The 13832-nt window shown below is 37.3% G+C and overlaps 1 protein-coding gene across 9 annotated transcripts in view; it reads left to right on the top strand.

Annotated features, from left to right (window-relative positions):
• The window catches only part of CARMIL1 (capping protein regulator and myosin 1 linker 1), a 342171-nt gene that overhangs the window by 286467 nt on the left and 41872 nt on the right, over window positions 1–13832 (top strand). For 6 of the 9 annotated variants that reach the window (XM_064363056.1, XM_064363057.1, XM_064363054.1 and 3 more), the window contains exons 30-32: window positions 8793–8810; window positions 12775–12841; window positions 13094–13290. In XM_064363056.1, the coding sequence (XP_064219126.1) occupies window positions 8793–8810; window positions 12775–12841; window positions 13094–13290 (282 nt within the window). The remainder of the gene's footprint in view (window positions 1–8792; window positions 8811–12774; window positions 12842–13093; window positions 13291–13832) is intronic. The other 3 variants (XM_064363059.1, XM_064363058.1, XM_064363055.1) reach the window with 1 other exon arrangement.

Here is a 13832-nt window from a genome sequence, read left to right as displayed (position 1 = left end):
TTCTAGAAGCTACTTTAGGTAGCAGATTTAGTAATTAATAGAAATTAAATAGATAAAGTGGAGTGAACAGAGTTGAGAGGAAGGAAAGCCTGAGGGAGTTATAATATAGCAAACTTAAGGGTCAGTGCCCAGGCTACAACCAAAGGGTGCTCTATTCTGCTTGCTGGCCAAGAGCGGAGCCTTAACCTGGAAACTAGTGCTGCAAGTTTTAGATCTAACGTTTGATTATCCAGACTGGGATATGTGATCATTTCCCATGTCCAGACGGAAGACTGTCTAGCCAGAGCCGAGCTGTAGGGTGGGTACGTGCAAATCAAGACAGGGTTTTTCTATGAAAGCAGCTTTAAATCCACTTCAGCCCTTGAGCCAAGTACTCAGTGGCAATCCCCAAATGCCAAACTCAATTCAGCATGGCCAAAATAACTTTTTTCTGAAAAAGATTTCAGAGTATTCTTCATCGTGGCCATGAAAACCTTCGTAATGCTTCTCGTCGTGCACTGCGTGGCCTCTTTCGCTCTAGGTGACTGAATGAATTGGCCACCTGTATGCAGTTATTTGATATTGAAACTTTCAGTGTTGGAGAATGTCAGTGGGAGATGCTTATGGGGTTTGTTACAGTTAACATTAAATCAGACAACAGCTAAGAGACTGCACTCATTATGCTCCGAAAGCCGGTTTTGTTTTGTTCTAAAATAATGCCCTAGTGGCATATAAGTCATATGTTTGATAGAAAATGTACCAAACTTTTCATTATACCTTGGCTGTAAATCGATAATTCATTTTAAAACGAAATCAAAGCCACAAAAAATCAAAAGCAGTGAATGATATTGCATGTTGTTTTCGACAGATGTTCTCATAGGTAGAATAGAGTGCCTGATGATCCGAAGTTATAAAAAAATAGCTATCAGAATAATTGGTCTGTGATTTAGAGAGAGATAGCTCAAGAATTCACTCTTTTGAGAATCTCTTTAGAATTCATTGAGAAGGGATGTTGATTAAAAGGAGTTAAACTGAGCATGATGAAAATCTTGGTTTCCAAGCTGGAGCAGGTTTCAGAGTTTCCCTGAAGCTCTGTTTGAGGTTGAAGAGTTGGGATTTTAGGACCCAGTCTCAGTAAAGCTTGGAGAGCCAGTTGCTCTGTGATTTAAACGTATGGGAAACCAGATCTGCTGGTGACTGATCGATAACCACAGCTCTGTAACTGGGATCCTGAGTCGCCGTGCCCTAGGATCACTCTCCATTCTTTTTACCTGGCACCCTGTAGTTTGTTTGCCTCAAGTTTGTTAAAGCAGTAAAATGAATTGTATTTAACCTGGTGTTTGTTGGTGGCAGGATTGTTGTTAACTTAATTTTTGTCATTGTTATAAAGCTGATATTTTATGAAGGGGGCAAAGGTGTTACCTGAAGAATTTAGGCTAATTTTAATTATTCATGTTGATATCACTGAACTGTGATGTCCATTCTAAAGGAGAGTATTTAAATCTTCCCTTAAATTCCTAATTTTTGTCTTGCATTTTAACATGCGTTTTCCAAGATTCCAACTTAAAATATCTCGTTTAATACTCATTGGGGTTTCCCCCTTTATTATTTTCATAATAAATAAAATATTAAAATGCTATTCAAGTTTTTATGACCATTGAATTAACATTGTGCTTAAGAGTACAATAAAGTAATTAAAGAATTTTCCCACTTGTTAAAAAATCATAACGCTACAGGATATGTACCTGACCTTGTAGTAATAAGCCTCATGCTTCCGTGCCCAGCAGGAGTCATACAGGTTGCAGTGGCAAGATATTTGCTTGAAATCAGTGCCAGAGAATTCCATTCTTTGGACTGCTCGTAAGACAAATGTATTAAATTTTATTCACTTTTTAAGGAGAACATTCAAATATGAAATTTCACTTTTGTGTCAGTTGCAAGATGATTTAAGAGGAATAAAAAGTGAAATCTTTACTGTTTCCTGGAGAAACGTGACCAAGTTAAGAAGATAAATATTTTTGTTGTATAAAAAAATTATGCAGATCTGGAAAATAAGGAAACAAACCATTTTAATTTCAAAGTAGTTCTCTGTCATGATCTTTACAATAGTGTGCCGTCAGTGCTGCTCCCTAAATATTTTTGTTTTAACGTCATGACGCCAGTTTAACTTTTATGTGAAATGAGACTCTGGATATAAAAGTTAATGAGTGTCGCGTGAATGGCTGGATTTAATGTTGTGTTTAGTAGGAAATGTGGCACATCACTAAATCTCTACATATCGTTTCTCCTTTTGTCCATCGATTTATTGCCTCTTTCTCTGAGTTATGACTTCCCTATACCTTTTCTTCCTAGGCTTGCAAAGGAAGACTTTATGCTGTCCAACAGTCATCTTAGGAAGAATTAGGTATCTCTTTTTCTCAGTGAGATTTATACCATCTCAGACTTTTAAAAATGGAAATGCACAAAAATTACTTTTTTAAAAACTACAGATGTGATGATACTGTTTGACTAGATATTGAGGGTATAAGTCAGTTAAAAATTACAGTTTTCTTCTTGAGCTGAAAATCTAGTAGTAAGTATTTAGTTTTTGTGATCTAGATCATTAAACAGGGAAGGTAGGTCTAGGATATTTTGTATCAAAAGCAATGATTGGCTCTACATCCAATGGGATCATTTCAAAGCTCAGAAAATCCAGTTGAAATAATGTCACTGAGACATTCTGAGCACCAAAAAAGAATAATGACTAGTAGTTTAAGATACATTGAAATAATGAAGAGATCCATGCGTTCATAGTAATACTCAGAAAACGTCGAGATGCCAATACACAGGATTTGAAGAAAGAAGATGTTTCTCTTTTCAGAGAAATGGCAACTAATAAATACAAGAATAATGAAAGAAGTAGCAAGGTATAATTTTGCAGTTCTGGTCATATCCATTAATTCAGGCAAGGATTACCGATAGTTGCTTTAAAACCCACATGAATTAAAAGTATCACCTCATAAAGTTACTATTAATTACCAAAGGAATGAGTACTTTACAAAGGAGCTCATTTGGAAAGTCCCCATTTTAATCACGGGATCAAACTCAGCCTTACCAGTGGTGGAACAAGCTGACATCGGTGCCAATCGTTGTGATTCAGTCAGTAGCTTAGTTTACAGCATCCCCTGTGTGACATTCATGCTAAAAATGTTTCCCTGAATCTAGTTACGAGGAAACCATCAGACAAACGTAGAATGTGAGGCAGTCTATAAAATAATTGGCCTGGATTCATCGAGAAAGTCAGTATTATGAAAAAGAAAGGTGGGGATGGGAGTGCAGAGGGAGGATGTACTAGGTGAAGGAGACTGAAGAGACATGACCATGTATAATGAGTATGTTCTCTAGGAAGATCCCAAAAGGGGAGGGGATGTTTTAAGGCACTTGAGGGGCAGTTGGGGACATCTGAATATGGACTATAGTGTGTATATTAGATATTATCCAATTGTTGTTAATTTTCTTAGATGTTGATAATAATGTATGGTTATATAGTAAAAATATAATCCTTAGGATATTCGTGCAGAAGTATTTAAGGGAGAAATGTCAAGATGTCAGCAACCTTTAAATGGTTCAGAATTTTTTTTCTGTGTTTGTGTTAGATGAGAATGAAGGAAATGAAGTAATTTTTTGTGATAAAACATTAACAATCGGTGAATCTAAGTGAAGAATATACTTCTATTTGTTAGACTGTCTTTGTCCTTTAAATTTTGCTAAATGAATATGCTCAAAATAAATGGTTGGGGAAAAAGGGAGGTTGTATGCATTCGAAAAGTGTATTGTTTAGGGAGGTGGACATTATGACCCGGCACGGCGGCTCATGCCTGTAATCCCAGCACTTTAGGGGGCCAAGGCAAGAGGATTGCTTGAACTCAGGAATTGGAGAGCAGCCTGGGCAACAAGGCAAAACCTCGTCTCTACAAAAAATACAGAGTTTAGCCAGGCGTGGTGGTGCACATCTGTAGTCCCAGCTATTCAGGAGACTGAGGTTGGAGGATGGCCTGAACCCGGGAGGTGGAGGTTGGACAGTGAGCTGAGATTGAGCCACTGCACTCCAGCCTGGGTGATAGAGCCAGATGAACCTCTAGGGTCTGTGAGGAAGCTTTTGTCCATGTAACATGAAATAGGAAAAATACAGACATCAGAATAAATTTTTCATGACAATAAATGTGTCTAAAGGACTACTGTTTATAATAAGTATATCCTCACTATTTTATCTTTGTGCCTAAATGCACTTTTCGGCAACAGTGGTTCGTACTAGTAATACTTTGTTTTTAAACAAGTCTATAGAATCTGAATGTGAGGAGTGCACTGGATTAAAGCAGTGTGATTCAGTTCATTCATTCAAACACATACTTCTTGAAGGCCCATTATAAGCCAAGCCTTCTGTGGGCTCGGGGATCCAGAGGTGAACAAGACAGAAATCCTGGCTTAGGTTTTCCACCCAAGAGATGTTCATTTTATCTTCCCCAGGGTTTACCAGGGGTAGCAGGATGGGGAGGGGTACATAAAGGAAACCTTTTGAGTCACTCTCTAGGCATCCCCCGTGTCACCCAGGTTTATCCTGTGTAGTCCCATGTATCTATCATGTATTTTTCCAGGGTTACCCAGGGGTAGCAGGACAGGGAGGGGTACGTAAAGGAGATCTTTTGAGTCACTCTCTAGGCATCCCCGTGTCACCCAGATTTATCCTGTATAGTCCCCATGTATCTATCATGTATTTTTGACACACTGCTTAAGATGTTTCAAAAAGTGTTGTGCTATATATTACATGAAAACAATTTTCATCTCAGTAAAATTAAAAAAAGCAGAATTTTTCATGTTAAAAGATGCTACAGTAAATTTATTGGCCATTAGCTTGTAAAAAGAATATATCTCTGCCTACATACCCCCTCTTTCCTTTCTAAACTCATTTTAAAAAATAAACATACTTGACGAGGTAACTGTAGTTGAAATTCTGGTAGGTTTGCTGCTTTTTCTTCTGGAGACTGAGGGAGGACTGATGAGATAGTGGCCAAAAGGCTCCTCTGCCAGTTTTTTTGCTAGCAATAAGAAAATGCAAAAAAAGCAAAAAACAAACCCTTTTTTGCTTAGAAATAAACCCTTCACTTCCTTATTTTTCTAACTGGCTTTTTTCCCCTTCACCCATTCGGTCCAGTTTTGACTACTATATCTCCATCTCTGTTCTGTATTAAAAGGAGGTCTAAAATAACTGGCAAAACATTTGTGTTTTTCTGATACAGTGAATTCTATTAAGGTTAATATTAATATTTTTAAAAAACATTCCTTATGTGTGAGGTTCATGATAAAGAACATGGAGAGGGAGAATGTGGCACTGGGTTTTTATTTAATTTGAATTCTTGGGCTCTGGAAAACGGTAGCTTCTGAATGTCAGGAAACCAGCTATTTTTTAACACTTCCATGGGGCAGCACTAATGCTTATCAAACACTTACACATACAGAGCAACTCAGAGTTACTTTAAGAAACATTAAAGTTTCTTTCCATGTGTCATAGTTGGTCACTTTCCACCCCCAAGCTATTACGATCTGGTTGGCACCTTTGTCATTGTTATCCATCAGGAGGTAGCAAAGGTGGTGGAAGTATATGGTCATTCACATAGGCTCCTATTAGAGTGTCTGCAGAGTAGTAAGTCCAGATAATCGGTCATTACCATGACCAGAGTGATTTATTTAAGTATTCCTAAGTAAACTTTTGGGGGCATTCCTAAGAGATTATAAAAATTACTCACAAATGCCAAATATCTGTGTTCCTAAGAAGAGCCACCTGATAACATGTTAGAATCTTTGCCAGTGTACACTGGAACACACACACTAGAGTGCAAGAGGTCTTCTGTCTTACGCACTGCTGGACCCACCCTCTCCAAGAATGCCTGAAGCACAGTAGGTGCCTGGTAGCATTTGTTGAATCTTGAGTAATACAAGGCATCACAGATAATGTAATAGCATCATTTGACCCCTACTAACAGTCTCACTCCTTCCCCCTTTCTCCAGAGGTACTCTCGTGATTTCAGTTGGACACTTCCTGTTTGTTTTTTGTGTTCAAACATACATGTATTCATGAAGTGTTTAGTATTGTATGTTTTCGAGTTTACATAAATGGCATCATACCACGTGTATCTTTTTTGAAACTTGCTTTTTTTCACTCAGTATTATATTTTGAGATTTGTTCATGTTGCTACATGTAGTTTTTATTTTTTAACTGATTTTCCTTCATTTAAATATACTTCATTTTAGTGTCACATAAAACACCATGGAATACTATGCAGCCATAAAAAAGGATGAGTTCATGTCCTTTGCAGGGACATGGATGAAACTGGAAACCATCATTCTCAGCAAACTAACACAAGAACAGAAAACCAAACACTGCATGTTCTCATAAGTGCATGTTGAACAATGATAACACACTGACACAGGGAGGGGAACATCACACACTGGGGCCTCGGGGGTGGGGCACTGGGGGAGGAATAGCAGGGGTCGGGGGATTGGGGAGGGATAGCATTAGGAGAAATACCTAATGTAGATAACAGGGCGATGGATGCAGCAAACCACCATGGCACACGTATACTTATGTAACCTGCACGTTCTGCACATGTCCTCCAGAACTTAAATTATAATAAATAAATTATATATATATATATGCATGCCTCATTTTAGTTATTCATTCCTCTACTGATTGACTTTTCAATTGTTGTCACTCTTTTGCTTTTATAAATCTACTTCTTATTAATGGTCCTCCTCCTTATTACTCTGTCTTTGGGAATAGAAGAATTTTAAAAATAATATTAACCTCTCATAATCACAGCTAATTTTTGAAGCACTGGGAGGCCACTGATTGTCACTGTTTTCCAGACACTGTGCTAAGCACTTTGTATTTATTATCTTATTTAATCCTCACATTTTATTTTACAAACTAGAAAACTAGAAGCCGACTTTGCAAAACCATCGGTCAAAGTCCCATAACCCAGTAAGTGGCAGGTGCAGGATTCAAGCCCAGTTCTTGGATGCCAAAGCCGTGAGCATGAGACAGACTCCTTCCCTTGTCCTAATGGGAGGATGTTGAAGTCAGTATAGCCTAAATGACTTCCAAAAACTAGACAACAGTAGTGGAGTGAACTAATGATCTTTGTTCTGTCAAACAGTTGAAATGCCTGTTGCCATGCTTTCCTTCTTCACAGAAACATCTTTTGCTTGCCTGTCATTTTAGGAGGTGAACCGATTGAAAGGTTTCTCACCATCACTTATAATGATCTTTAGGTGGATAATTGGGACAGACCACTTGTCTTGTAGAATTAACCTTTCACAAAGAGAAAGAAAGTAAAAAGTCATCTGTGGGACTTAAGCATCTGCCGTAACGCTCTTATGTATGTATTCATAGTCGTGCCTTTAAGAAAGCTGCTGAGGGGATGTGTGTTAGGAGAGGGCAGGAGCTTTTGTTTTGGGCAATTGAAGAAAATATACTTTATATTTTTACTTTTTCTCCTTTCATCCAGCAAGGATGTTTTCATGCTAATTTGATGGGTCGTAGAATGAGTTATATTTGAAGTAAATTGTCTAATCAAGTATGAAATCAGAGATGTGAAGAATGAGAAGTTTTCAGGACTTTGCCAATGGAAGCCTTTCTGATAGGCACACAATATTGATGCCAGTGGTGGTGATGGTTATGCGGAATGTTTTTACTTATGTGCTGCCTTTACTTTAAATAGATACAAATCATTTACAATCACAAAGAGAGGAACCCTATATTTCCTTTGCATTTTATATTGAAAATGATTGACATGAAAAATAAAGAACTTGGGAAAAGAAAAAAAGTCAGCCCCGCCCCAGGTGGAGGGAGTAGGTGGCCTTCCTCAGGAGGTTTGGAAAGGATTCCTCAACCCCTGACACTTTGCTTTCACAAATACTGACATTCTACAACTGGACTTCTTTGTTTTTTATAAATGTACAGAATAAGAAGAGGATGTCCTGACAGAATTTAATGATGACCAATGGAGTTTTAGAAATTATTTAGAATTTTTTTTTTCATCTAAGGTGAATGGAGAAGGAAAAATTTAAAAAGAAAAAAATTATTTAGAGATGTAATGTAAAATGTAAGGTGACCTAAATTCCCAATAAGTTATAAGGTATCATCAATATTGAATTACACTGTGGGTAGGTAACTTATGCTGAATCCTGGCATTAGATCTTTTCCTGAAAAGTTTTAATGACTGAAGAGGCAAAGAATTCAAAGCTGCTGCTCCTAAAATGCATTGGGAGCACAGAATGATGTAAATGGCCTCAGAACAGATGCCTGTGCATACCCGCAGGTACATTGTCCGCACTTAGTTCTTGAGACTGGTCCTGTGGTCCAAGAGCCAAGACTTGCGTGGGGTTCTTTAATAACCATCTGCTGCTCTGTCCATTATGTGTTTTGGGGCTGATAAAGTCATTATTCCCCAAATGAGATTAATGTCTTGTGGGGTTGGTAAATATCACTTTTCACACACCTAACAAAAGAAATAATATCTGTAGGTTAGGAGTTTCTGAAATTTTTCAAGCTGTAATTGTGCTTCTGCTTTGTAAAAAGCTGGATTGGATGTCTTAAGCCATTAATATGTTAGCCTCATTCCTGCCTTATTCCTCTGCTGTGAAGGCTTTTTATGTGCTTTAGCGTCTCTGTTCCTTTCTTTGTGAGTGGTATCCCTCTCCCGCCCTTTTCTAGTAATGCTGTTGCTTTATCTCTCTTCCATTCATATTTTTTTCTTTCTTTTTGCTGCATGGAGACTCTCTGCTGTACCAGTGTAAGTATTTCTCGGTGGCTCTGCGGTTTCTGGCTGTACTGCTTTATATTCTTGTGCTCCATTTGCTTCTGTGCTGCTGGCTGGTCTCCCAGGAGACTGTAGTGTCGTCGTCCATCTGCAGATCCTGAATGAAATAGGCAACAATTTAGAGACAAGATTGGATTTCACAAGATGGTTCAGCTAGCAAAACAGGCGATGAATTTAAAATATCTCCAGCCATGTGCCTGAAAGCAAGCAGAGTGTTGATGAAGAGGATACAAACATTCAGGAGGAGACAAGTGCTTATTCCACTCATGTAATAATAATAAAGACACGATTGCCTTTAAGGTTTTTTCTTGATTCTTGTCGTATTACTTGTTTGGGGCCCAGGGTTGTAGAAAATCCACATTATGATTTGCTTCTTGTATTGGAAGAACTTTCCTAATCTTTTTCCCAACTGCTTTTGTTATTATTATTTTTTTCTTTCTACAGCCTTGGTGGTGAGGGGAAGGTAATTATTAGATTCTTGAGCTTGGAGCAAGAGTGTTATTTATTATTATTTGTGCCTATTTGGCAAAAACAAAGCACCGCTTTTTTCTATAGTGTCATAAACAATTTCACTGTTTTTTTTTTTTAATGTATGTTTAGTAATTACATGTTAAAAGTGGGCTTGACAGGAAAAAAATGTTACATTGTTTTAAGGTTCCAGGATGAGTCTTTAACTTGTTGTAAAAGTAGACATATCTCAGTTGAGTTGTATGCAGAATCGTTTAAAATTCGCTATAAAAATTTGATCAAGTGAGTACAATTTCAGAGTAATGAAGATGTTGATGCTGCTTTTAGATTCTCAGAAAACAGAGCTATGGCATTTCTGTTCACAGTGTCTGCCACAGTGGGGATTTATTGATGATTTGTGATGTTAGGGCAAGAAAGAAGTCTGTGTTTAAGATTTTCCCTCTAAAATTACCTTTAAAACAAAAGTTTAACACATTTTTCCTCATATTTCTTTAGGATATGGGCATTGAAAATTATACTTTATTGATTACAAGATGCATTTTTTAAGATAAGTTAGTTTCGTCTAGGCCTCAAGTTGACAGTGTTAACCGTTGATTGATGAGAGGTCCATTTGCAGTGTGTACCTCTTCTTTTTCAAATGCCCACCCCCTTCATCTGATGGACAGTTTGTGATTTCCCTGACTCAGAAAGTACTTAGGCATTAACAGATGTCAGGGGAAGGTCAATAAGGACTGAGGAACAGTCTGAAAAAATTGATCCTTTCATTTTGGTACAAAAAGCGAAGAGAGCTAACAGTGTTAAAGATGATGGTAAAGTCAGATTGTTTTTCTTTTTCTGGGATGTAATTCATCAACCCAACAGTTGTGGAGAGAAGGAGAAAGGAGTGTGAATAAACCAAATTTCCAGAAAAACATTAAATATTTTCTCCTAAATATACACTTAGGTGGATAATTATAGTACATTTTTATATTTCCTCTTGCTTTAGGTTTTTATGTAATGGCATTGTAGAAATAAGCCAATAAAATGAAGGCAGTTCACATTTTCTGTAAAACTAAGGAAGAATTACTTCCAAAGAAAACTAAGAAAAATAAGAGAGAAATAAAACTTTTTTTTTTTTTTTTGTCTCTGTTGTTATACTTAAATCCCATAAGGGAAAGATACAGAAACTGGGTTGCAATCTTAATATCACTTGCAGAAACTAGCCTGATTGCAATTTCTCTTCTAGCAAAACTCCACTGGCTCTGTGGGAGGACTTCAGAACTAAAAGATAGGACAAGTATAGTTTTATGGGAAATGTAATTAGAAGTTGTTTGCCCTTGTAAAAAGCACACGAAGTAAAGGAAAGCAGTGAAATATATTAGAGTGAGTTTTTCTGATAGTCAAACTTTGTATCTTGGGCTTTGGAGCACTGGAAAACAGAACCAAGAGGAGAAAACTGGCTCCCCTTTGAGTGATATCAACCGTCACAATATCCTGATGATTTTGTGTGTTTCTTAAATTGAGCTGAATGACCTAGTCACAGATGGACATCAGTTTGTAAATGTGATTCTTTCTGTATGTATGTTATATTGTTTCTTTTACATATAGTACATATTTTTTATGTTTAAAATTATAATTTTATATTTTATATAATTGTAGTATATTTGAAATGTCATAATTTTTATATATTTTACATGTATTTGGTATCTATTATAAAGGCTTTCATGATAGGGAAACTTAAACCAGACTATTTTTGCCCATGAATATACTTTCTGTAAAATCTAATCAAGAGTCGGGGGTAAAAAAAGATATCTTCAGTCAATGCATTTTTAAACATCTTTTCTCTTTATCTGTCACTATCTGAATGAAATTGGCTAAAAGTTACATCTGAAGCTGCTTCTTGATTATTTTATCTACCGTTGTTGTGCACAAGATGGATAGAATACTGAAGAACTTGTTGCAACCGAACACAGCATGTATTTTGATAGCTTGTATCTCCTGAGAATTAATTATTTTCAGAGATTTTACTTGTGAATAGACCAGGCAGGGAACTAACTTCTTCAGCCAACTGCAAGGCTAACTTTGAGGAGAACTGCCTTCAAACTGGATTCCTTTCCAGTTGCATGGAGTTAGCTGAGTTTTTATTAAACCTGCAAAGCCAGTTACTTTATAAATAGATACTCCTCGGATTGTCTGCCTTTAACAAATCCTTGAATAAAGCTAAATCAGCCATTTTCATTTTGTATGTCAGGAAAACCAGTCTGGATTTCAATATAATTGCTCATCATTTTTTTTCTCTCCCTTTTCTCTCAATGATAAATAATGACAAAATGATACTATTATTAAAACTGGCATAATTGTCAAAACTATAGATTTGTTTGCTTTAAAGATCAGTATCAGCCAGTTTCTCCTTGGAGGTAAAGAATGTTTTTCAATCATGTAGGTTTTCTTTTGAGGAAGCATTAGATGAAAGCCTATTAAATGAAGTGAAAGTATGCAAACTAAATTCTTTCAGTTACATCATCTCTTCATTTATACACATACCAGTTTCCCGATATCAAACCAGTGAAAACATACCTAACATCCATCCATCCATATGTGGGTCTTGAATGGTGTAGGAGGAAGGAAGCCATCCTGACCCTGTTCACTGGGTTCTGGCCCTGGCTCTGCTCCTTCTGACAACAGGAATGTTAGCCTTTGTCACTTTTGTGACTTGGTTTCATCCTTGGAGTTTACTTGTGTAGATGATGACAAAGGTTCCCTCCATCTTTGACATTTGTGTGATCCTATTGAGGGAGAAGATAGTGCCTTTCTGAGGGTTGACTTTGCACCATAAACAGTCAACACCAATGCCAGGAAAGTGCTCTTCAGTTTCAGTCTTCGGTTTGAGTTTGGGTTTCATTTTTTAGAGGATTAACAAGATCAAAGACATTTCACTGAGAAGTGCCAGCAGATACAGATGTTTGAATCCTAGCACGTTTTCCTGGTCTTTGCCCTTGATGTAAAGATTAAAATCTTGGTGGCAAAATGTGAAATAAGAGATTGAAACTACTTAAAACATTGACGTGACACAGAAAGAGGTCAGGGTTGCTTATATTGATGTCACTGTGACAATGATCAGTGAATAATAGTGTTTTTGATTTTTTGTTACTGATTTTTACAGTCTTTGATTTTTATTTTTGCATCCATTTTAACATCCTCATGTACAGCTTGGACTTAATTTATTGTTCTTTTCAGCTGTTTAAATGGAATTTAACTGGTTAGGGCTGAGGGAACAAACGAAAGAGGTTAACTGTTATCATTTGAGAAATTGTAAATCATTTAGAAATAGATCTTTTCAGTCAGGCTTTCAGTCATCCTCTAAAGCAGGGAAACAACTACTGAGTTAAACAATCTATCAGAATGTTTCTGAAGTTTGAAAGATGAGTTTTCTGTGGCTACCTGCCTAAGTCGTGGTGTTTTTTTTTTTTTTTTTTAATTTTATTGCTAGATGACTCCTAAATCCAAAAGGAAGAGTATCCATAGCCGAATGCTGCGGCCTGTCTCGAGGGCCTTTGGTGAGTATTTTGCTGCTGCCAGTCATTTCCTTGGAACTGTGAAGCACCCTCAGCAAGAACCTTAGACCATTTTAGGCATGTTCCTTATGGATGCGCTGTGTGGGTAAATACTGAGAAAGAGTTAAGTGATCTGTGAATGGGTGTTTGCTGCTCCATGCTAGACTTAAAACTACTTGTAGGAATTTTTTATCCATCTCTATGCATTAAGCTTTGGCCGTGGGCTTTTTTGGTTTTGTTTTTGTTTAATTTTAGAAATGGAGTTTGATCTCGATAAAGCTCTGGAAGAGGTACCAATTCACATCGAAGACCCGCCCCTCCCATCCCTCAGACAGGAGAAGCGGAGCTCGGGATTTATCTCTGAGTTGCCCTCCGAAGAGGGGAAGAAGCTGGAACACTTTACCAAGTTAAGGCCAAAAAGGAATAAGAAGCAACAACCCACCCAAGCTGCGGTAAGTGGGCTCGAGAGGCCTCATCGCTCCCTCACCCTTTTCTTCTCTGGGGAAGGTTGGAGGTTCTTGCTGAAGTGCTTTGCACAAACACTAAAGCTATGGGTAAGGAGACTGGAACCACTTTGCACATGCAAAGTATCTCAACTTGGTGCTCGACAGTTTTGGAGAATGAACAGATTGTGTCACTTAAAGAAAAAATAAATAAAACAACATAGTTTTGGACAAGACGATGTTGTAAATTTTCCAATTCTTCAGAACAGAGCTGCCTTTGGAAATCCTTAGATAAATAAGGATTATCTATGATAGGAAATCCTTATTCTTGATAAATGCTAGAGACATTTTTTTGATCTCACCTATGTGTCTGAAATCTGATATATGGGTGAGATAAATGTCTCTAGCATTTTACAGTGTCTGGGCAAAAAAGATGGAAGTACCAAAAAAATAATCGTTAATTAGGAATGGTTTGAATCTGGAGTGCGCACTGCCTCCCCTCCTCTGCACTCTGACCTGCTGTGGTCCGTGTGCTTGAGAATCTACACACT

This window comes from Aotus nancymaae, unplaced genomic scaffold (assembly GCF_030222135.1).
Source record: "Aotus nancymaae isolate 86718 unplaced genomic scaffold, 86718_ANA_hifiasm-v0.15.2.pri h1tg000051l, whole genome shotgun sequence".
Classification (NCBI taxonomy): domain Eukaryota; kingdom Metazoa; phylum Chordata; class Mammalia; order Primates; family Aotidae; genus Aotus; species Aotus nancymaae.
Note: the sequence above shows the minus strand (reverse complement) of the source record. Positions and strands in the feature narration are given on the sequence as shown.